The 21,161-nt window shown below is 48.1% G+C and overlaps 1 protein-coding gene and 1 long non-coding RNA gene across 9 annotated transcripts; one reads left to right on the top strand and one right to left on the bottom strand.

Moving 5' to 3' along the window:
* Positions 1–6,547: 6,547 nt before the first annotated feature.
* Positions 6,548–11,338, bottom strand: LOC102551552 (uncharacterized). Its single transcript, XR_001840242.3, has 2 exons — positions 9,517–11,338; positions 6,548–6,897 (listed from the first exon to the last, which is right to left on the bottom strand). It is a non-coding gene; the product is annotated as an uncharacterized LOC102551552 (long non-coding RNA).
* Positions 6,893–20,503, top strand: Pipox (pipecolic acid and sarcosine oxidase). Of its 8 annotated transcripts, XM_006246958.3 has the most exons (9): positions 6,893–7,779; positions 7,968–8,129; positions 9,454–9,602; positions 17,170–17,383; positions 17,675–17,857; positions 18,363–18,509; positions 18,819–18,977; positions 19,524–19,599; positions 19,860–20,503. In XM_006246958.3, the coding sequence occupies exons 2-9, from the start codon at positions 8,016–8,018 to the stop codon at positions 19,988–19,990; spliced, it is 1,173 nt and encodes a 390-aa protein (XP_006247020.1). In that variant the 5' UTR covers positions 6,893–7,779; positions 7,968–8,015; the 3' UTR covers positions 19,991–20,503. The 8 variants fall into 8 exon arrangements, with proteins under 8 accessions (XP_006247020.1, XP_006247021.1, NP_001012009.1 ...); NM_001012009.1 differs by lacking the exon at positions 6,893–7,779 and having other exon boundaries at positions 8,010–8,129; XM_039085992.2 differs by lacking the exons at positions 6,893–7,779; positions 7,968–8,129; positions 9,454–9,602 and adding exons at positions 12,111–13,819; positions 14,652–15,356.
* The last annotated feature ends 658 nt before the right edge of the window (positions 20,504–21,161 follow it).

Here is a 21,161-nt window from a genome sequence, read left to right as displayed (position 1 = left end):
CAGGTGTTCTGCACCATTTGGGATGGTGGGCCATTATACATCCTATTCTTCAAAACATACACAGGAAGCAGGACCCTGTCTTAGCTAAAGACAATTAACCTGGAGGTCGTAGCCTATACCTGCACCTTATCAGCGTGGGCTTCTTTTAAACAAGCACCGTGATTTCCAGAAGGCAATCTCCTAGGTAAATTCCTCCTGCATTTACTTCAATTCATGATGGCGCTTTAGGGGCCCCATGCCTGCCTGCCTGCCTTACACAGAGCCTGCTCTCCTGGTGGCTGTTAGGATGAGATTTCCACTTTTGCTGTCCAGTGAGGGAGGCAGCCATCTTTGCTCGCAAGTACCATTGTCCATTTTTACCGTTGGTGTCTGGGAAGGAAGGTGATTGGAGAAGATGGTGAGGCCAGTATAAATGAAAGCCATCCTGGAGGGTTTATGCATTCTAGGCTTAGATGGTTAGCTTAGAACCAAGTCTGGAAACCTGACAGTGGTAAGCCAGGTTATTTAAGCCAACTGTGCCACTAAACAATGGAAAATGCTAGATACTGAGGACGTTCTTAAAGCTGTAGCAAGGCATTAACAGGCTAATGTGGAAGAGAAATGAGATGGTTAGACACATCCTTTACTTAAAAGCGTGTGCGTCAAGCCAGGTGGTAGTGGCACACACCTTTGATCCCAGCACTCAGGTGACAGAGGCAGGTGAATCTTTGAGTCTGAGGCCAGCCTGAAACACAGTGAGTTCCAGGACAGCAAGGGCTACACAGGGAAACTCTTCTCTTGAAAAACAAAACAACAAAAAGCCTGTGTCAATCCTTGTAAATGTGATTTTTTTTTTCCTCTGATGCCTGGCTACAGTGAGGAGCCTAAAAACTCAAGCGCACTGCCTGCATGCCATGGAGAGTAAAATAGAAAGTTCTAGACCACAGGCCTGTAATCCCAGATACCGAGTCAGAAGCAGGACGGTCAGAAGTTCAAGGCCTTCAGAGTGAGGGTGAGGCTACCCTGGACACTCTGTCTCAAAATAAAAGTTAAAGGGGTCAGAGGACATAGTTCAGTGGTTGCAGTGTTTGCCTAGCTAGCACGAAGTCCTAGGTGCAAACTCTAGCACCACAAAGCAAAGATTCCTCCCTGAATATGGTGAAGCCCTGAAGAAATCAGTGGGGAGGTAAACGCCTGTCTGTCTGGGGTGGGTGGGGGGCTCCCCACCTTGCAGCAATGGTGACATCAGGCTGTGAAGACTAAGAATGGCCAGGAAGAGCAGAGGGAGGCACTGACAGAATCTCAATCCCAGACACATCCTCTCCTCCACGGAGGACTGCTCAGAGCTCTGACTCGTCCCTACCTTTAATGCCCACTGAGCTTCATGGAATGGGAGACACTGGGACACAGCTGTGTAAAGACACCTGCTGAGGAACACCCAGGCATGTGTAGAGCCCCTCAGACAAGGGTGCAAGTGTACACATGCTCGTTCGTGGGACTGAGACAGACAGACCTAGGAGTAAGGACAAGAAGATTCAGTGTATTGCAATGGAGAGGTAGCTTAGTGGTTAGGATCACTTGCTTCTCTTGCAGAGGACCCAGGGTCAGTTCCTGGCACCCATATGGCAGCTCATAACCATTTGTGAGCCACCATGTGGTTGCTGGGAATTGAACTCAGGACCTCTGGAAGAGCAGTCAGTGTTCCTAACCACTGAGCCATCTCTCCAGCCCTCATAACCATTTGTAACTCCAGTTTCAGGGGGTCCAATGTCCTCTTCTGGCTTTCAAGTTCACCAGGTACACTTGTGACATTTACACATTCATAGGCAAACGACCCCTACACCTACAGATAAAACAAACCTTAAAAAGAGATTCACTGTTCTTTTTTTTTTACTTTTTTTTTCCCCCGGGGCTAGGGACTGAACCCAGGACCTTGTGCTTCCTAGGTAAGCGCTCTACCACTGAGCCAAATCCCCAACCCCAAGATTCACTGTTCTTTTGGGACGTTTTCTCACGTCATTTTCCCACATCATTTTTAGTGCATTTCCTTGTCCTAGTGAACTCTGTGAGAGTTAGTTTGTTCATGCTAGTCAAAGGTTCCTCTTGGGGTTGGGGATTTAGCTCAGTGGTAGAGCGCTTGCCTAACACTCGCAAGGCCCTGGGTTCGGTCCCCAGCTCCGAAAAAAAAAAGAAAAAAAAAAAGGTTCCTCTTGGCTATAACCCCAGTCCTTGTTTTTTGGAGAATGGGCCTTTATTTTCCAAGACAGGGTATCTTCATGTATCCCTGACTATCCCAGAACTAGCTCTGTAGATAAGGCTGGCCTTGAATTCAGAGATCTGCCTGCTTCTGCCTCCCTAGTTCTGGGATCAAAGGTGTGCGATACCATTGGATCTTTCTAATCTCAGGCTAGACTAGAAGTGGCGATCTTTCTGCCTCCCATTACAGACATGCACCTTCATGGTTAATAAAGGCATTTTACATGTTCCCCCTTTAAAAACAGGGTCTTATCTGGCAGTGGTGGCATATGCTTTTAATCCCAGCACTGGAGAGGCAGAAGCAAGGCAAGTCTCTGAATTTGAAGCCAGCTTGGTGTACAGAGTGAGTTCTAGAACAGCTCGGGCTACACAGAAAAAAACCTGTTTCAAAAAACCAAACCAAACCAAGACAACAGTAGGGTCTTATGAAGCCCAGGCTAGCTTCAAACTTGCTATGTAGCCGAGGATGGCTTTAAATTCCTGCTCCTCCTGCCTTAGCTTCTCAAGTGCTTGGGTTACAGGTGTGTCCCACTGTGCCAGGCTTGAGAGTGTCCTTCTAGAGTTGCACCCTAACTCTGTCAGACAAAGGGTGATTTAACATTTCTGTAGTGTTGTCAGTCCTAGTTCTCAGGACTTTTTATTCATCTCTCTTCCTTGGAACCAGCCTTGTGATTGCACCGTTGTATGCTGGGGATGCAGCGTTGACTCTGACCAGCTGCCATTTAATAAACACAAAATTAGAGGAAGGCCAGGGAGCAAGAGGCAGAGCCTCCAAGTGTCTCACCTATACCACTACACGCAGGGGGAGCAACCTGGGCAGCTCAGAGGGGCATCTCCCCTCGCTGAACACCCAGCACCAGAACAAACCAGAGAGCCCTAGGACATGTGTTATGACCAGAAAACCCTGCCACCCGTCACAAGCATGTATGCATGCTGTCTCCGTACCAAACGCCTCCTTCATACCCATGTATACTCTGCAGCCATCATGAAAGAGTGCCAACCCCTTATGATTGATGTGGATGGCCAAGATAAAGGTAATGAAAATACCAGAATGTTACATAGGAATACACACACACACACACAGCACCGTACATGCCGTGTAAGCATGTTTGTATACTCAGAACACCTCTGGAAAGATACAAAAGACAACAGCAACAGTGTTGCATCCGATAGGACAATTGAGCTCTGGGGATGGGTGAAAGAGAGACTTTCCACAGCGTTCCTTTTTGTACATTTTACTGTTGTTCCATGTGTATGTATTACCTACAAAAAAAAATGACAATAGAATGACTCCCTCCTTTTAAGAGGCGTAGGGGGAAGGCAGACATTCAGACAATTACAGCACAATATGCGTATTGTTATCATGGAGTCTCTGCAGGATGGAGAGGCAGTACAGGAAAGACTGCATCTGCTTGGGGGTGTCTGGGGGTGCCTGGGACTTTGGAAATCCAGTGGGTGGCAGAGCCTCTCTCCACTCAGCGTTGCTAGGGTGCCAAGAGCTCAGGGGGAAAGGGTCAATGGTGGAGCTGTGGGAGCCAGCAGAGGTCAGAATGAAAGCGATCTGTGCACCAAGCTAAGGAGTTCCGATTTTTATCCTGATAGGAAAAGGCAGCTATGAGGAAAATTTTCATGAGGAGTAACCTGTCCAGATTTGCCATTTAAAGGGATGTCTTTAAAGATAGGTAGATGACCTGACCTAAGGGGATCAGAAACGAAGGGGGAAATCAACGCGAGACAGAACAGTGGATCAGTGATGTGTGTGCAAATTGCTCGCAAAGCCTGGTCTTTGCCTTGCCACAACTGGTATCCTCTTGAGGATTCAGAAACCCAGGCACCCGGGAGCTAGGAGCCCACAGCCCGCAGCCCGCAGCCGGCAGGATCTGCCTTCAGGGTAGGGCTCATCCCCTGTCTGCCTACCTCCTTGCCCTAGGCTTCAGCTCCTTGGCAAAGTGGGACAGGGAAGAAAACAGAGCAGAAGGCTCTCCCTCTCCACTCCTAGGTCTCTCTTATTTATTCTGCTCTCTCTCCATTCGGGTCCTCTCATTATTTCTGAGCTGTACAGCTTGCTGCTTCCCCGGCTCGCTTCTTCCACCCCTGTCTGCAAAGTGTCAATCAAGCCATCGGATGAGCAGTTCAGCCCTCACATCTTCAGCGTCTCTGCCCCAGGACATGAGCCGCGGCTGCTGACACATACAAGCAGCAAGGTGTAGGGCTGTTGGCTCGCCCTTTAATATTCCTCCGATCTGGAATGGGTGTTAAAATGGAATTTGAGGGGATCGCTTCTCTCTGCCTGCCCCTGTCAGGACATCCACAAGGACAGGCAATCCTGATAGAAGGGGAAACCTTTAGAAACAGATTTGCTTTTCCTTTCAAGGTTGGGCCGTGGCCAGTGTCGGCTTTCGGAGAAGCCACCGTTTGAAATTCTTAACAAGAAGCAGAATGCTTGAGTTCAGGAATCCAGGGCAGGCTTGTGAAGTAGGGACGGGGAAATGGGATTGTCATTTCATCTCTGAAGGGATATTATATTAAACGGGGGTGGGGGAAATAGAGAGAGGCTCTGCAGCTTCCCTGCAGCTTCCACGGAGGGCTGAACAATATCGGGCAGCAGGAAGGACTGAGATTAAAACAAAGAAGAACTTCCCAGGTCCTGGATCCAGTAACCAGGGAGAAGAAGTGAAGCATTCGCTTCCCCTGGGGATTTCTCCTCCTTTTATAAATTGTGAATGGAGGCACCATTTTTATAGACTACGAGAACTAATGAGAATTAAGCTCAATTACCTCACCACCAATTTCTTCTTAGCTCTTTGATCAGCATGCACAGAAGTCATGGCTGTAACCAGTGTGCCGTTTGTGTTGTGTCTCTATCAATTTCATATCCCCATTTCTACAAAGCAGGGTCCTCGTGTCTGCCATTTGGAATCGCCACACAGTGCTGCATTGTATCAGCTTGTCAGCGTTTGCTGAGCTATTCCCTGACGTTGGATCGTTTCCATTATTATTTTTTTAATAGTATAAGAGCTCAAATATGCATGTCTTCATACAAATGCCTTTTCCTCCCCTGAGGGAATAGTTCGCTAAATAGAATTTCTAGGTCAGAGTGTTTGAACTATTTCGTCCTATTGTCCGTGGTCCCCGGACATGCCACAGGCCCCTGTATACACGCCACCTGCAACAGGGACAACAGAAGGTCGTATCGCCTTTATTTTTGTTTATTTAATAGACACATAATAATACCTTAAAGAGTTATTTAATTCCCTTCTCTTTGCCTGCTGGTGAGACTGGGCACACTTCCATGCAAGGATTTATTGCCTGCTTTCCCTTGCGTGCAAGCTGTTCATCTCCACTGACATCTTATCACAAGAAATCCAGGGGCCGATCTTATATATTTCTATCAAGCCCTTGCACACTCAGGGTACCATATTTTTCTTGGTTATATCTGCTATTATTTTACTGTAAGGAATCTGTCCAGCGATGAGGCAGATGTTATCCTGTCCTCTGTGGGGTGAGGGGACAGAATGCAGTGACCTTTAGACTCTATTTTTTTTCCCTCTCTCAGAAGGAAAAAAAAAAAAAAACCAACCCAGTCAAATGGCAGTCCTTCTTTGGGTTCCTATTTTACTAGAAAGGAAAGACCAGCCAGAAGACCGCTAGTTGGTAAGGCTACTCTGGGGGTTGCCTGTGGACCAGAAGTGTTGCTGGGGCTTCAATAGCTACTGTGCTGAGGTGGGACAACTCCCTGCAGTCTTATGTGTCCCCACATCACTATTTTCTCTCTTTCACTGTATGGCCACCAGAAAAAGAACAAAATGTTAAAATCAGAATCGTGACTATAAGCTTTCACTGTCACTACAGCATTGTAGTGAGGGGGAAGTGTCCCCAGGCAGGGCGGTAACTCAGGTGACACATGTGAAGCCCTGGGTTTGATCCTCAGCACCACATTAAACCGATGTGATGGTGCAGGTTTATATTCCAGAAGACAGGGGCAGAAGAACCAGAAGCTCAAGGTCACCCTCAGAGGCAAAGCAGATTGGAGGCCAGTTGAGCAGTGCATGAGACCCTATGTCCAGAAAAGAAAGAAGACACAAGAACAAGTAAGTTTTGGAGCAGAGAGACCTGGTTCAAGTCTTAGCATCTTGGCACACCCAGATCCCTGTCTGTTTTTTTTTTTTTTTTTTTTTCTTTTTCTTTTTTTTCGGAGCTGGGGACCGAACCCAGGGCCTTGCGCTTCCTAGGCAAGCGCTCTACCACTGAGCTAAATTCCCAACCCCTTGTTTTGTCTGTTTTTATGATTATAAACAACCATCCTCAAAAGTTAGGGTCTAAAAAGCATTTTATTTTACTTCATAAAACTGAGGAATGCTGACACAGCTTGGCTGTTGGGTCATGGGTCACTCGGTGGTGGTTAGTTGGTCTGGACACAAGGTCCAAAATAGCTTCTCTCTTAACATGTGACTGTCGGTGTCATCCTGGGACTTTTCTCGTCTTCTCTCTCTCACAGAGTGGCTAGACTTCTAACATGGTGGTTAAGGGTCTGAGAGCGAATTCTTCAAGGCAAGAAGAGGATGTTGTCCAAAGGCATGGGCTAGAGTGTGGCCGTCACTGTATTCTACTAGGCAAGCATGTGATGAGAAGACTGACAGAGAACTTGAGGCCATCTAGAATCTGCCAAAAAAAAAAAAAATGAGGATAAAAATACACAGAAAAACCAGAGAATTTAATGAGATAATGTATTCAGAGGCAGATTTACCAGGAAGCTAATAAAACTTCAACCATGGGGCTCCCTAATTGAGCGGTCTCTTCAAAGTCCTGCCATCTAATTTTGCATGACTAATTTTTTCTTTTTTTCTCTCTCTTTTATTTTTAGTGCTGAGTATTGAACCCAGGACCTCAAGCATGCCAAACACAAAAGTCTACCGCTGAGCTGTGCCTCCAATCCCCCCTTTTCTTTTATCTTAAAATGGACCCCCAAATTGTATAAGAATCAGGACCTGCCAACTCTGGCTCTGTCCCCAGTGTCTGTAACAATACCCATTGAGCCTGCTGCCTGGCACAGAAGGCTTCTCTACACATGGCCCCTATGTGTGCTGAGCTAGCGCCTGGCTCCCCGTGTGCCCGAGGACAAGGTCCTTCCTCTCGCCGTCCTTTCCTAGTTTTTTTTTTTCCCCCAGTATCATTTATTCTCCTTTTTCAACAAGAAAGTAAAACACACCGAGAATGATTTCATAATCACAAAACTGCCCTCCCAGTTGGCCCCTGCATCTACTCCCTGACCTCCCCACCCGCCAGGGAGGAGGGCCAAACCCTGGGCATCCTGCCAAGTTCTTAGCTGCCCCTGAAGATCTCTGGAGGAAGTCAAGCTGCAGAGAGGAAAAGCCAGCAGGGGGAGGCAGCATTCCCGGTGCCCAGCTTGGTCTAGGAGGCATTGAAATTCCAGGGCCGAAGTCCTGAGACAAAGATCATAATGAGACAGGAAGGTGGCATGGGAAGGCGCCCATTTGCATGACAATAATTGAGCCAAGAATAGCAAGTTAGAGGGATACAAGGGTGAGGCTGGCAGCTGAGCCGGGCGAAACCTCACAAATCAGTCTACCCAGCTCTGCTCTGCAGGGGGAGGCGGAGGCTGAGCCCCGTGCCAGGCTTTTCTGGGAGGGAAAGAAGGACAAGGACACTGGCCCCAAGGGATTTTGGGAACACTAGCTTAACTGGACTTTGCCTTTCTCCTCCCCCTCTAGCCTGGAGGTGCCTTTGTTTGCCTTCTCCTTCGTGGGTTTTGTGGCATCATGGCTGCTCAGACAGATCTCTGGGATGCTATTGTGATTGGAGCAGGCGTCCAGGGCTGTTTTACCGCGTACCACCTGGCCCAGAATTCCAAGAAGGTCCTCCTGCTGGAGCAGGTACCCTGTCCCATCCCCTTTCCTCTCCTAGGGAGGGCTCTCCAGAACTTGCCGGCTATAGGTGAAGCCAAAGGGCCGGACCTCAGGAATTCTGAGCGCTTTGCGTGTTTGCAGTCACTGCACGCGGATCTTGATAATTCAAAGGAAATTCCCACCACTCAAGAATCGAGAAGTGCCCCACCTCTCTTCATTCTTGCCACCCGGTCTTTTCTTTGTCCAAATGGTAGATCCAACCAGAAAAAGAATCAGTTCTGCTCTGGGTAACCTTAAATAAAGACAGTTTTGCCTAGAGGCAAAGGCTGATGTACCAGCTTTGGGGGAAGCTGTGTTTTCTCAGCCGCTCCTTCCAGAACCTCCCAGGAGCTGCTGTTGATTCTGCCACCTTTGGGTAACAGCTGCCTCTTCACTTGATGCCCTGGGAACTAAGACACAGGTCTTCTTTTCCTTAAAGGAAAAGTGGTCACATGACTTCTGTAAATGAAGGTGGCACTGGGGACCCTGCAGGCCCCCTCAGGGGTGTGGCCTATGCAACCAGTCAAGCTGTGGTTTCTACCTCAGTGGCTTCTTCCTTTCCATTCTGCCTTGCAGCTCTCCAAGTTGGTTACCATTTCCTGGGAATTGTCTTCAATTCCTCTATGTTTGCCCAAAGCCCAAGGGATTCCTGTCACAACCTGCAGACAATCTCCATTTTGTTTCACCCCACCCCCAATCCCAAGGTTGTTCCCTTACCCTGAGTACCTGAAGGCTCAGTGAGATGACATCCTTTTCCATATCCATAAAACCAAGGGGCTAGATTTGCATAATCTGGAAGGTTCTTTCTGATCTTGCTTTTCTGGGCGTCTAAGTGGGATGTGAATACAGTGGACTAATAGAAGGTTACTAACGAAGGGATGTGTGGCTGACTGAGAGGGCAATTTACAAAAGGAAAAACTTAGTCAGTGCTGAAGTACTGCTAACCCGAATGCCTGGCCAGTCAGTGGGCTGCAAGGAGACCTGGAAGGATTGTATGAAAATATTTAAAAATATCTAGGCCTGGTGACAAGGGCCTAAAAATCCCAGTTGCTCAGAAGACTGATGCAGGGGGATTGCATACTCAAAGCCTTCCTGTGCTACCTAACAAGATTATGTCTCAAATAAGAAATAAAAAGAGGTCTAAGGCAATAGCTCATCTGCAAGGCTTTGTGTGTGCAAGGCCAAAGGTTCAATCCCCGGGACCAGAAGGGAGAAGGGACCATGGGAAGTATGAGATGGCTCCTAAAGAACAAAGGGAAGGCTGAGCCCAAGGGCAGTTGCTTCCATTGTCTTTCTTGTCCCCTGCTTCTAGTTCCTTCTTCCCCATTCCCGAGGAAGCTCACATGGACAGAGCCGCATAATCAGAAAGGCTTACCCCGAGGACTTCTACACAAGGATGATGGATGAATGTTATCGGACATGGGCCCAGCTGGAGCGTGAAGCTGGAGCCCAGTTGCACAGGTGGGCAAGGGAGGAAGACCAGGAATGTGGGGGATCTGCCCCTCGGGTGCTTTGAAGGTGTGGTACTGTAAGGCGTGGACTTGAAATGCAACTGGAGGGACACAAGCCCAAGAGGGAGGAGCTGGTCGTGGGGAGGCCTTCTGCTCACTGTCACGGTCTCTCCACCGACTCTGCTGGCCTCTGTCAGCTCAGAGTTCCAGGCCTAGTTAGACCCTATGTCCAAGTCTCCTACAGGTTGTGTTCTGAGAACTTAGAGAAACACCATGGGCAGGTATCTAGAGCAGGCCTGGAGCCATCTTACAGGGCCTGGGCCAAGATCTATATTCTTACTCATGTCCTAACTTAAAAATACTTATGTATGGATGTTTTTTCTACATACTTGTATATGCAACTACATATGTGCTTGGTGCCGGGTGCCCAGAGAAGTCAAACAAGAGTATCAGACCTCGGAACTGGAGTTACAGACAGTTGCAAGCTGCCATGTGGGCACTGGGAACTGCATCCTCTGCAAGGGCAACAAATACTCTTTTTTTTTTTTTTCTTTTTTCGGAGCTGGGGACCGAACCCAGGACCTTGCGGTTGCTAGGCAAGCGCTCTACCACTGAGCTAAATCCCCAACCCCCAACAAATACTCTTAACCACTGAGCCATCTCTCCTGCCTCCTAGTATCCTATCTTTCTAGGCTGCACCTTCACCCCCACAACAACCCTACAAATGCATTATCCCCTGGGAACAAAATGAGGGTGTTCCAGGGGACAGACTGTTTGCCAGAAAGTGACCCTGCAACAGCTCCCTGTTGCCCTGTGGTTCTCTCCAAACCTTAGGGTTCCTCTGACAATGGCCTTTCTGACCCTCCTAGGGAAGGAAGCAGAAACCACTGCTGCTTCCCCTTTTACTCCTCTGAACTCTTAACTGAACCTCTTTTACACAACCCTGGCTCTGCCCTACAGGGTGGCAGTTATTTTAATGGCTGCGAACCAAGAGGTTACTGTTCTGTTACAAAAACACCATTAACTTAAGAACAAAGTGAAATCCATTATGCAAATACAGCCAGGGCAGCTAATTAAGGATTTATTCAGAGACAGCTAATACACCCAGCACCCAAATAAAGGAGAATGTCTTTCTGAGGAGTGGTCTGACAAAGGGATCCTTCTCTGGCTGTTGCCTGTGAGCACTATAAGGTAGGGGATGAGCCTGAGCCTTGAAGGGCAGAAGTCTGTCCAGCAAATGTTGACAGACAGGCAATCATGAAATGCCTGGTGTCACACAGTTTGGGTTTACTTCCTGCCTCAACTTCTACCTGCTGTGTGGTTGGGATCTCTGTACCTTATAGAGATTTTTGAAGGTTAAATAAAAGATTGGAAAATACTCGGCACAGTGCCTGGTACGTTGGAAGTCTCTCCCCACTATACTGGGTCTGTTGGGCTACAGAGGAGGAAGATCAAGAGGAAACAAAAGGGGAGGGGGGCCAACAAGGACATGGGGATGTATCTCAGTTGGCAGAGTACTTGCCTAGCTTGTGTGAGGCCCTGGGTTTGATCCCCAGCTCCCCATGACACTGGGTATGGTGGTGCACTCCTTTAATGCCAACACTCAGGAAAGAGGCAGGAGAGTACAGTGATTAAAGGCTGCACAAACTTGAGATCCAGGATTTGGATGCATCCATGTATCAAACCCCGAAGAGGCCAGAAACGCATGTGGTCCCAAGCATCTCAGGCAGGGCCATTCTCTTCACATGTACAGCTCCATGATCGTGGTTTTTTTTTTTTTTTAAAGATTTATTTATTTATTATATATGAGTACACTGTAGCTGTCTTCAGATACACCAGAAGAGGGCATCCGATCTCTTTACAGATGGTTGTGAGCCACCATGTGGTTGCTGGGAATTGAACTCAGGACCTCTGGAAGAGCAGTTGGGTGCTCTTAACCACTGAGCCATCCCTCCAGCCCGTTCCACTGTTTTATATACGTGAAAAGGGAAGCTACTGAAGGTTAGGGTGTTTCTCTTCCCCTCTCCCTCTCTCCCTCTCCTGTCCCCTAATTTCTCCTCTTCTTCCTCTTCTTCTCATTCTTCCTCTTCTCCTTCCTCCTCCCCCTCCTCTCCTTCAGGTTGTTTTTACAAGGTCTCTTTGTGTTACCTCAAAGCTCCGGGTCCCATCGACGACCCTCAGTCTCTGGAGTATTGGGGACTGCAGGCGTGTGTCACTACCGGCTGTGTAGCAGTCCTAAGGCATTACTGTACATCACTGAATTACTACACTCTCGGTTTGGAGCAGGGGTCAGCAAACTTATTCTGTAAGCCACACAGGAAGTATGCTAGGCTTCTCCACCATATGGTCTCTTGCAAATATTCAAGTCTGCCATTGTAGTGCGAAAGCAGTCAAAGATGCAAATAAATGAACCTGGATGTGTTCCAATAAGACTTTATTTCTAAAAAAAAAAAAAAAAAAAAAAAAAACCACTTTATTTCAAGACGCTGAAAATCTGAATTTCATGCTATTTCCTTGTGCTTTTTAAAGGTTTATTTTTAAATTTTTTAAAAACTTAATTTTTATGTGTTTGAGTGCTTTGCTGCATATATGTGTGTACAACTCATACATGCCTGCTGCCCTTCGAGCTACCAGAAGGAATTTGATCCTTGGAAATGCATTTACAGAGTACAGTTGTGAGCCGTACTGAGAACTGAGCCCAGATTCGATCCTCCCTATCTTAATTTTTTATATGTATGAGTATATTATCTGTGTATATGTATGTGTATCCTGTATCTGGTGCCCATGGAGGTCAGAAGGGGGTGTCATATCCCCAAGAACAGACAGTTGTTTACCATCATATGGGTGCTGGGAATCAAACCTGGGGCTCCAGCAAGAGCAGCCAGTGCTCTAACCACGGAGCCATCTCACCACCTACCCTCCCTTTAGAGACAAGATTTTATTTTGTCACTGGCCCCAGATGTGCTATGTCACCTAGACTGACTTCAAACTTGAGATCTCCTTGCTTTAGCCACTTGAGCACCTTCTGGGCCTGAGCTACCACTCTGCTCCATATTTGTGTGCAATAGTGCTCTGCTTTAGATTTCTAAAAATTAACCACTGAAAAGGATATAGAAACTATCCTAACTTGTGGATTAAATAGACAAGAAGCTAGATTTGGTCCAAACCGGCTGTGTTGGCAGTGCCGACCTCCAGATTCAGGCCTAAGTGATCCCAGGTTTGAAAAGCGCTCCTGTGCGTGGTGCCATAACCTGTATGAAAGCAGTGCTCAGACGTCTCCCAGCTCCAATTAAGACAAATGAAGAGTAATGTGAATGTGCTTTAAACCCTTCAAAGCACGATGGAATGCTAAGTATTATTATTGTCGCTGCTGCTAGTCCATCATTAACAGCTCCTTTCTTACGGCTACCCTAATTTACCCACGTGTGCTAGGCTTTCTTTCTTTTTTTTTTTTATTCCCTGTACTGTGTGGGATGTAGTACAGACACCGCCGCTCTCGGAATGGAATCTGATTCTCCACCTTTGGGCTGAGTGCCATCCAAATTGCCTTAGCTTTGCTCCTAATTTTGATTTTCTAAATGATTTCATCATCTTTGTCGTCCGAGCTTCTCTCTAGATCCTTCTAGACACGCTGGCGTAATACCGTAAGATAAACGATAGAAATGAATGTATTTAATGTCATCTGATGATGATTTGAAAAACCGCAGAAACCTTTCCGAGCCAGCGGTGGGGGGAGGTTGCCCAGTTCTCCTGTTCTGCTTCCTGTGAAAGCGCGTATGAAACACGGGTGGGCTAAGGTTATTTGCATATATTCTGGGAACAGACAATGACTTGTGTCGGATCATAAGGCCTGAGTCTTTTGTGATGTGTACAGCCGGGATGCTGGTACCAATAGAAAAGCCAGGCTCTGAGACCGGCTCTTTCCTGCCCCGCCTTCTCCCTTTGAGTTCTACTATCCAGCTCCTGACCCCGGCTGCCCCTGCTTCACTGACAATATCAGACAAGATCACAGCCGTAGGCAGTACAGCTGCTGGCAGAACCTGGTGGCCCCCTCCGCAGCTGCTGCTTCCTGTGCCTGCGAAGTGTCTGGCTTGTCAGCCACATCCCCTCCCTGGAGCAATCTTTGTTAACCAATTCCACCTCGGCCCACTGAGCAGAAGATGAAATACAGAGAAGCCGTTCCCAAACCTACAAAGACAGCAGCCATTACGGGGGCCCTTCCCCAAGGTGATGCTGAGAGCTGGCACTTTGAACTGGAGCAAAGACAAAGACAGCCAGAGCCCCCGAGCTGGGAAATGGAAGGTTCAGGGAGAGTTGTCTACCCCCCCCCCTCCCTGTTCTCCTCTCCCCGCTGACCGCTAGCCCTACTTTAGTAACGGCTGGAGATTCCTGATTAATCACCAGCTCCTGTGGCATGGGACACAGAGGGGTCAACCGTCCAGAGGGTTCTTCAACAGCCTCTTCTCAGTGCTGGCGCGAAGTGGGCCGTGAGGAAGGTGTAGTCCATACCAAGGGCTTCCTATTAAGGTGACGGGCATTCTGGGAGGTGGGAGTTGCAAACTTGCTAGGGTTCCCTGGTAACTCTAGGGTCTCAGTGCCTCTCTAGACTCACCCTGACTATTTATTTCTTAGTTTTCCCCCTCTCTGTAGAGAGACTTTTGTCCCTTTCACCTTTTTTCTTAAACTTTGTAGCTTGGGTGTGAGCTTAAAAAAAAAAAAAAAAAAAAAAGGAGGAGGGGGTCCCTAAGCACAGGCGTAAGAAATTGATGCAGAATCAGTAGTCTATTTATTGGGCTCCAGGAAAAACCATTAAGAAAATAAGCATTTAAATGATTTTCAATCTGCCTGTGGAAGTCATCTGTCTTCATACTGGGGGAAAGGCCCGGTTTCTGATCCTGGTTTTGATTGACTGATTTCCAATTCCCTGAGCATTTCCCACAGGAGCCCCTCACCTATCTCCCATAATGACAGGCCTTTGCATTTCCAGGCAGTGTTTTACATTTATTTCCGATTTGCTCATAATGGTCAAAAAAAAAAAAAAATCTCTCTCCAATCCAAGGCATTTCTCCAACGGTGCACGGTTTCCCTCAGGCCAAATAGCTCAGCTGTGATCCACGGAAAATGAGAATTTCCCAAACACATCTTCGGACTTGGGGAGGGTCCGGCATCACGGATTCAGATGGAAAATTTCCCACTGTTAGATCAATATCTGGGCTAAGGAATAAATGCCACAGGGGCAGAGAGCTGGAGCAAAATGATTACAATCGGAGCAATTACATTCGGCGGAATCAGCTCGGTGATTACTCCTCGGGCTGGGGAGCTCTGCCTTCATCCACCACAGGACGGCTTGGGAATTAGAACATCACTCAGCATTTCATAATTCGACAGATTTCCCCGTTGTCTTGGCACAAGTTCATTTCCCCCACACAATACGTCTCTGTAAATGGAGTTCTATTCAAGGAAAGAAGGAAGGCCAGGCGGAAGGAGGAAGGCGAAGTAAGCCAGGGTACAGGAGAGACCAAGGCTGTGATATTGCATGCAGAGCTTAAGAGACACTCTGGGATCTTTCTCTGGACCGGAGAGCTGACATGTGACTGCTTAGAAGAGCTGTAAGCCATGTCTTTCCCACAATTCCACTTAGCCTGGAGCCCAGCAGGTAAAAAGGTTCAAGGGCACCTGAGTACATGCAGCATCTACCTGAAATCCAACACTTGGCAGACGGTGGCTGGAAGACCTCGAGGTTGAGGCCAGTCTAGGATGCATAGTAAGTCCCTTTCTTGAGAAAATCAAAACAAAAAGAGACATCTCAGACCCAGACCGGGGGTGTGGCTTGCCTGGCGAGGTATTTGTCTTGTGTGTAGGAATTCCCCCGTTCCACTCCCAGCATGGTAAACAAAACACTGGGTGCTTCTTCTTTTCCTTTTGGAGATACTGGGATGGGATCCAGGCCCTTGTGCTTGGGTCTGAGCTAGGCAAATGCTCTCCTCTAAGCTACACCCTCTAGCCTTTGGGGTGGTTTCCTAATTATCTTGTTGACCAAGCAGTTGACTGGGCAAGTTTTCATGACTTGAGAACTAATCTGAAGTTCTCTGGGGAGGCTACAGAAAGGAGACTGGCTCCTGGCTGCAGATTCTGCCTCCTCTAACCTGAGCCGAGCTTTGAAGAGGCAGAGCTGGCGTCACTCTCACACCCTGAATGGTGGGTAGGCGGGGGCCGTGGCGAATCGATTGGGCACGCTGCGAGGCTCTGTGTACTGACACCGGCCCCCAGGCCCACTGCATTCCTACCCCCTCCCAGTCTTCCCTTTAATCCCCACGACCAGATAATGTGGGATTTGGAAGCATGTAATATCCATGAGGCTCCATTATAGGCTATTACGAGCTTTATATGCAGTACCCGGGGGATGCAGCAGGCTGCTGCTGGGCTGCGAAGCTACTAAGGCCAAGAGAGAACGTAGGAACCTAGGAACGGTCCGAGGGCCAGGGGCACCCTTCCATTGTTTAGATAGCTCCGCCCCTCCTCCTCAAAGGGACTTATGGTCTATTATGGCGGTGGGGCAGGGAGCATCAAAGAGGAAGCGTCAAAGGGAAACCGCTCTCTCCCTCACAGAGTAAGAAGGATAAAAGAAGTTTAGGGAAACTCTCTGAGCTTATTGCTGGAGCTCTGTGCACCAATCAGTGTTTGTTCCTGTGTATGAAAATGCCACAGTGTCTGCGTGACCTTCTGGAGCGCTGCAGGCTTGGCATCCCTAGCCTCTGTCCACTCAGTGTGAGTGGCAAGCCCAGGCATTGTGGCAACCGCAAAACACCTGTACTGCCACTGACCTGAAGGGAGTCCTGGGTTTCAGAGGAGGAATGGGGGCCTTGGAGTAGTGAGTCACCAGTCAATGTCACACCAAGGTGACACCCGGATTAGAAGCAGAACCAGATCTCCTTTTCCCTGAAAAAAGAAGAAACAATGAGGCAGGCAAATGCACAAGGTCAAAGCAGTGTTAGGAAGAAGGAGGGAGCAGAGAGCCAGAGGGATGACCAGATGTTAATGTATACTGGACCTGAGTCCCATTCCCAGAAACCATGTTGGATGGTTTACAGCTGTCTGTGTCCCAGCTCCCAGTGATCTGACACTTCTGTGGGCCCTTATACTCATGTGCACACACAATTTTAAAAACGTATTATAAAAATAAATCTTTGAAGAATAAAATAGAAGGGAAGAAAGGAAAAAGAAATGGGGCAAGTTGTGGACTAGTCCAGAGGAGGTAAGGAATCAAATCACATCACAGTGGATACCTGCTCTTTTGTTTGGCATTTCCAAGGTGTAAGAAAGGTCATAGGGACTGAGGACCTCTGCTGTCAAGAACTGGATGGAGGGACAAGTGACAGTGAGTGTCAGGGGAGGACTTGGGAATGGTCTGGAAACCAGCTGGAGAATGCCAGCACGCCAAGATGGCTTTACCTGTGCTCTGAATATTAGACGGAGCTGCAAATGCTATAGACATGAGTCCCTCACTGAGGAGTGAGACTAGGTGGCCAGGGCCATGACAGATCCCTTCACCGATTTGGCCTTTTCTTTTGAAACAGGCGGACTGAACTCTTGTTTCTGGGAATGAAGGAAAATCCAGGATTAAAGACAATCCAGGCCACTCTGTCTAGGCAGGGGATTGACCACGAGTGCCTTTCATCAGTGCATTTAAAGCAACGCTTTCCAAACATTCGGTTCACCAAGGGAGAAGTAGGGCTCTTAGACAAGACTGGAGGTGTTCTCTATGCAGACAAGGCCCTCAGAGCCCTCCAGGTGAGGCTATGCAGCCCCAGGGCAACACAGCTCCTTTCTCTGGGCATGCTGGTCCTAGTCAGGCAGCCCTAGGCCCATGTCAGTATAAAGGTCTTTGTTCCCTTTGACTTTGGTTCTGATTTTTAAAACAAGTCTCTCTTCCTCTCCCTCTTCCTCTCCCTCCCTCTCTCAGCACACTTAAAAGGGGGGACTAGATTGTGCACTTTTGTCTGCCCTAAGTGATGGGTTCTTGGTCTCCCAGGTTGAACCATATACACAACTAAGTAATCTCTCTGATCCCTGACCTTCCAGCATGTAATTCGTCAGCTAGGAGGCATGGTGTGTGATGGAGAGAAGGTAGTGGAGATAAGACCTGGTCTACCTGTCACAGTGAAAACCACCTTGAAGAGCTACCAAGCCAACAGCTTGGTCATCACTGCTGGTCCCTGGACCAACCGGATTCTTCGTCCCCTGGGAATTGAGTTGCCTCTCCAGGTAGGGTGAGCTTGGAGACCTGAGGGTCAGTCATTAAGAGGAGAAATCTTGGAGCCAGTCAGACTTGACTTTGAGCCTCAGATCTGCCACTTCCTAGTGGACAATGTTGGGCCAATGAGTTCACCTCATTAAGCATCAGTTTTACCAATATGGGAAATAGCAGCTACCCCAAAAGGCTATTGGTGGATTAAACTATCCGGTGTTGTACACCAGAGCCTCCGGGAGACAGGCAGATGTATAGCCCTACATAAATGTGAAGTGTATCAACTCCTGAAAAGCTAGTGAAGTAGGGTTGGGGCGCTGCTATGTGAGAGAACTGAGAAGAGGGACACGAGAGGTTTGCAGACCTTTGTGAAGCATAATGTATATCCTATGCATGTGACATACGTACATGACAAGAACTAGGTAAAACCGGTTGGATATGAAAGGGCCGCAGGACCCCACCAGAACCTGCCGTCACTGACCATGGCTTCCCCCTTTATCTCCAACTTCCTCCTGCACCAAGACCCTTCGGATCAATGTGTGTTACTGGCGAGAGAAGGTCCCTGGGAGCTATAGTGTGTCACAAGCTTTCCCATGCATCCTGAGTCTGGATCTGGCCCCCCACCACATCTACGGACTGCCAGCCTCAGAGTACCCAGGGCTGATGAAGGTTAGGAGAAAATGCGAAGAAAGCTACTTCACTACCAAGTGCCCATGCAGACCTTGGTATCCATGCTAACCCTCTGTAGCACCACCCTCCTGGAGTCGGCTTCACTATTGGCCATTTGCAGCATAAGCTCTTAGGCGCGGGGCGGAGCTGAAGATAAGGGCTTGGTGCTAACAATAGCTAGCACTTGCTGGGATTGGGGATTGGGATGATGGGTGGACACATCCTGTATCCAAGCCCACCCCTCACCAGCTGGTATGCCCAGAAGGCCAGCTTTACAGCTCATCCAATGGTGGTTGGGGGGGCGGGTAGGTGTGCTATCACCATGGTGACAGTGTGGACCCAGAGGAGCGGGACTGCCCCAAAACCTTCTCAGACATCCAAGACGTTCAGATTCTATGCCACTTTGTCAAAGATCATTTACCAGGCCTGAGGCCAGAGCCAGACATCATGGAACGCTGCATGTACACGGTAAGCAGGCTGCAGGCTGTTCCAATCTGCAAAATGGGGGGTGGGGGTGGAGGTAGACAGACCTATGGCTGGCCAGGCCTGACTCCATTTGACCTCTGACCCAGTGCATGACTTTCAACTAATTCCTGTGTGTTGGTTCACCTCTATGAGAGAGGGGCCTGTTAAAGATTATTCATATTCCCTTTTTATTAGGCGGTGAGGCTTTTGCCTGGCAGTCCTTCCCTAAATTTCCCAGAAGAGCTCTAAAACAGTTCTTGGCAAGATGTTCCCAGTTGAGCAGGCCTTGGGGACAAAGAGAAGAGACAGATGCCACCAGGCCCGAGGCATCTTGGCTCAAGTTAGTTCACAAAGATGACAACCTACTGTGTCCATGGCACCGTAGGAGAGTGGCAGCTATTCAGTGAGAACAGAGGAGATTGGGCAAGCAGGGAACAGACCCCAGCCCCATCCAGTTCTCTCTCGAAAGAGTCCCCAGCCAGTTCCTTCCAGCCAGAGCCTATAGATCCTACCTATCTTCAGAGGACACAGGTGTGACTTTCCTTCTAGAATACTCCCGATGAGCACTTTATTCTTGACTGCCACCCAAAGTATGACAACATTGTCATCGGTGCTGGATTCTCTGGTGAGTTTGAGGATGGGCAGGCGGGGTACCTGTGAGCAGACCTACTGCAGTACCAAAAGGGGATCCTGCAGGCTTTAGCCGAAGGCTGGACACGGGGTGTATAGGCAGTGAAAAAAAAGAGGGGGTACTTGTGGTAGGTGGCAATTTCTGGTTTGGGGGTAAGACCATGAGAAGAGGTAGCCCTGTCTGGGTAAGGAGGGAGCCTCTCTAGAGTCCAGAGTTTATACTTGAAGATACATGACACAATCTCTTCCTCCCAGGTCATGGATTCAAGTTGGCCCCTGCTGTGGGGAAGGTCCTCTATGAGCTAAGCATGAAATTACCACCATCCTATGACTTGGCTCCATTTCGAATAAGCCGCTTCTCTAAGCTGAGCAAAGCCCACCTTTGACCCCAGCTGACTGTCTCCTGGGCAGGAAAGCCCTCCTAGGGAAGACTTCTAAGAGAAGGATGTCACCTTGAGTTTCTTTTCCTCCTGTTTCAGTGGGATCTCCCGTAAACACCAAATGATTGAACCTCTTTCCCCAATCAGCTTCCCAAGTCTATCTCATTTCTTCTTCCCAGAAAGTCAGCGAGACTCAGAGACTCACCATCACAGAACAGCAAGGAGCTTTAAGATGGATGTCCCAATGGGGAGGGGCTCGAGACGGCTCAGTAGACTAAGGGACTCCTTTAAATTTCTCTTTGCTGGGACACTGGATAAATGTGAGATAGCCTTGACTAAATCTGCTCAGGGGAATGTAAAAAAGGTATCTTTTATAAACCACTAGTGCCTTTGGGGTTTCTTTGCCAAAATCTTGAGCCAGCCTCTACCACTAAGTCTCATAAAGTCTCACCTCTAATAAATAAACATTTGCCAGGAAAATAAAAGGTTGCTGAAAACAATAAACAAAAATCTGGATTACATAATGTCTGTGGTGGTCTTTATTTTCTACATAACCCCATTTCTTATCAGCTCTAATTATCTAAATTAGTACCACAGAGTCTGTTACCATGAGGAATCCACGGAGTCTCCGACCTATCAATACACTGTGTCCCTCTGGTCTACTGCTTTGTCTGGTCCTCATCTTCTCTCTGGATCTGTAAAGAAGCTTAGCTCCCTGCTCTCTCTCATTAAGGTGTATTGTCAGGTCCTTATGAAGACAGAACTGTTATACCAGAAAGAAAGCGAGAGACACACTCACTTAGAAACCCCGTTCAATGTTTGAATGTTAAATGTGCCATTTTATTATCATTAGGATTGCTCCCACTTAATGAAACTGCATTAGCACCGAGTCGGCTGGTCTCCTTGCACTAATTGCTTTTCGAGAGAATGGGGCTTGTAACTACCCCTGGTGGGTGGAGGGGTGAAGGGTGTGAGCGTGGACTCAGGCAAGGCTGATGTGCTTAGAGCAGTGGTTCTCAACCTTCCTGATGCTGTGACCTTTAACACAGCTTCATTTGTTCACTTAGCAAACATTACATTTGTTGCTACTTCATAACTCTAACTTTGCTACAATGTAAATATCTGATATGCAGGATCTTTGATATGGGACTCTGGTGAAAAGGTCGTTTGACCCACA

This window comes from Rattus norvegicus, chromosome 10 (assembly GCF_036323735.1).
Source record: "Rattus norvegicus strain BN/NHsdMcwi chromosome 10, GRCr8, whole genome shotgun sequence".
Lineage (NCBI taxonomy): Eukaryota > Metazoa > Chordata > Mammalia > Rodentia > Muridae > Rattus > Rattus norvegicus.
The sequence above is the reverse complement of the archived record's forward strand: the minus strand, read 5'-3'. Positions and strand labels throughout refer to the sequence as shown.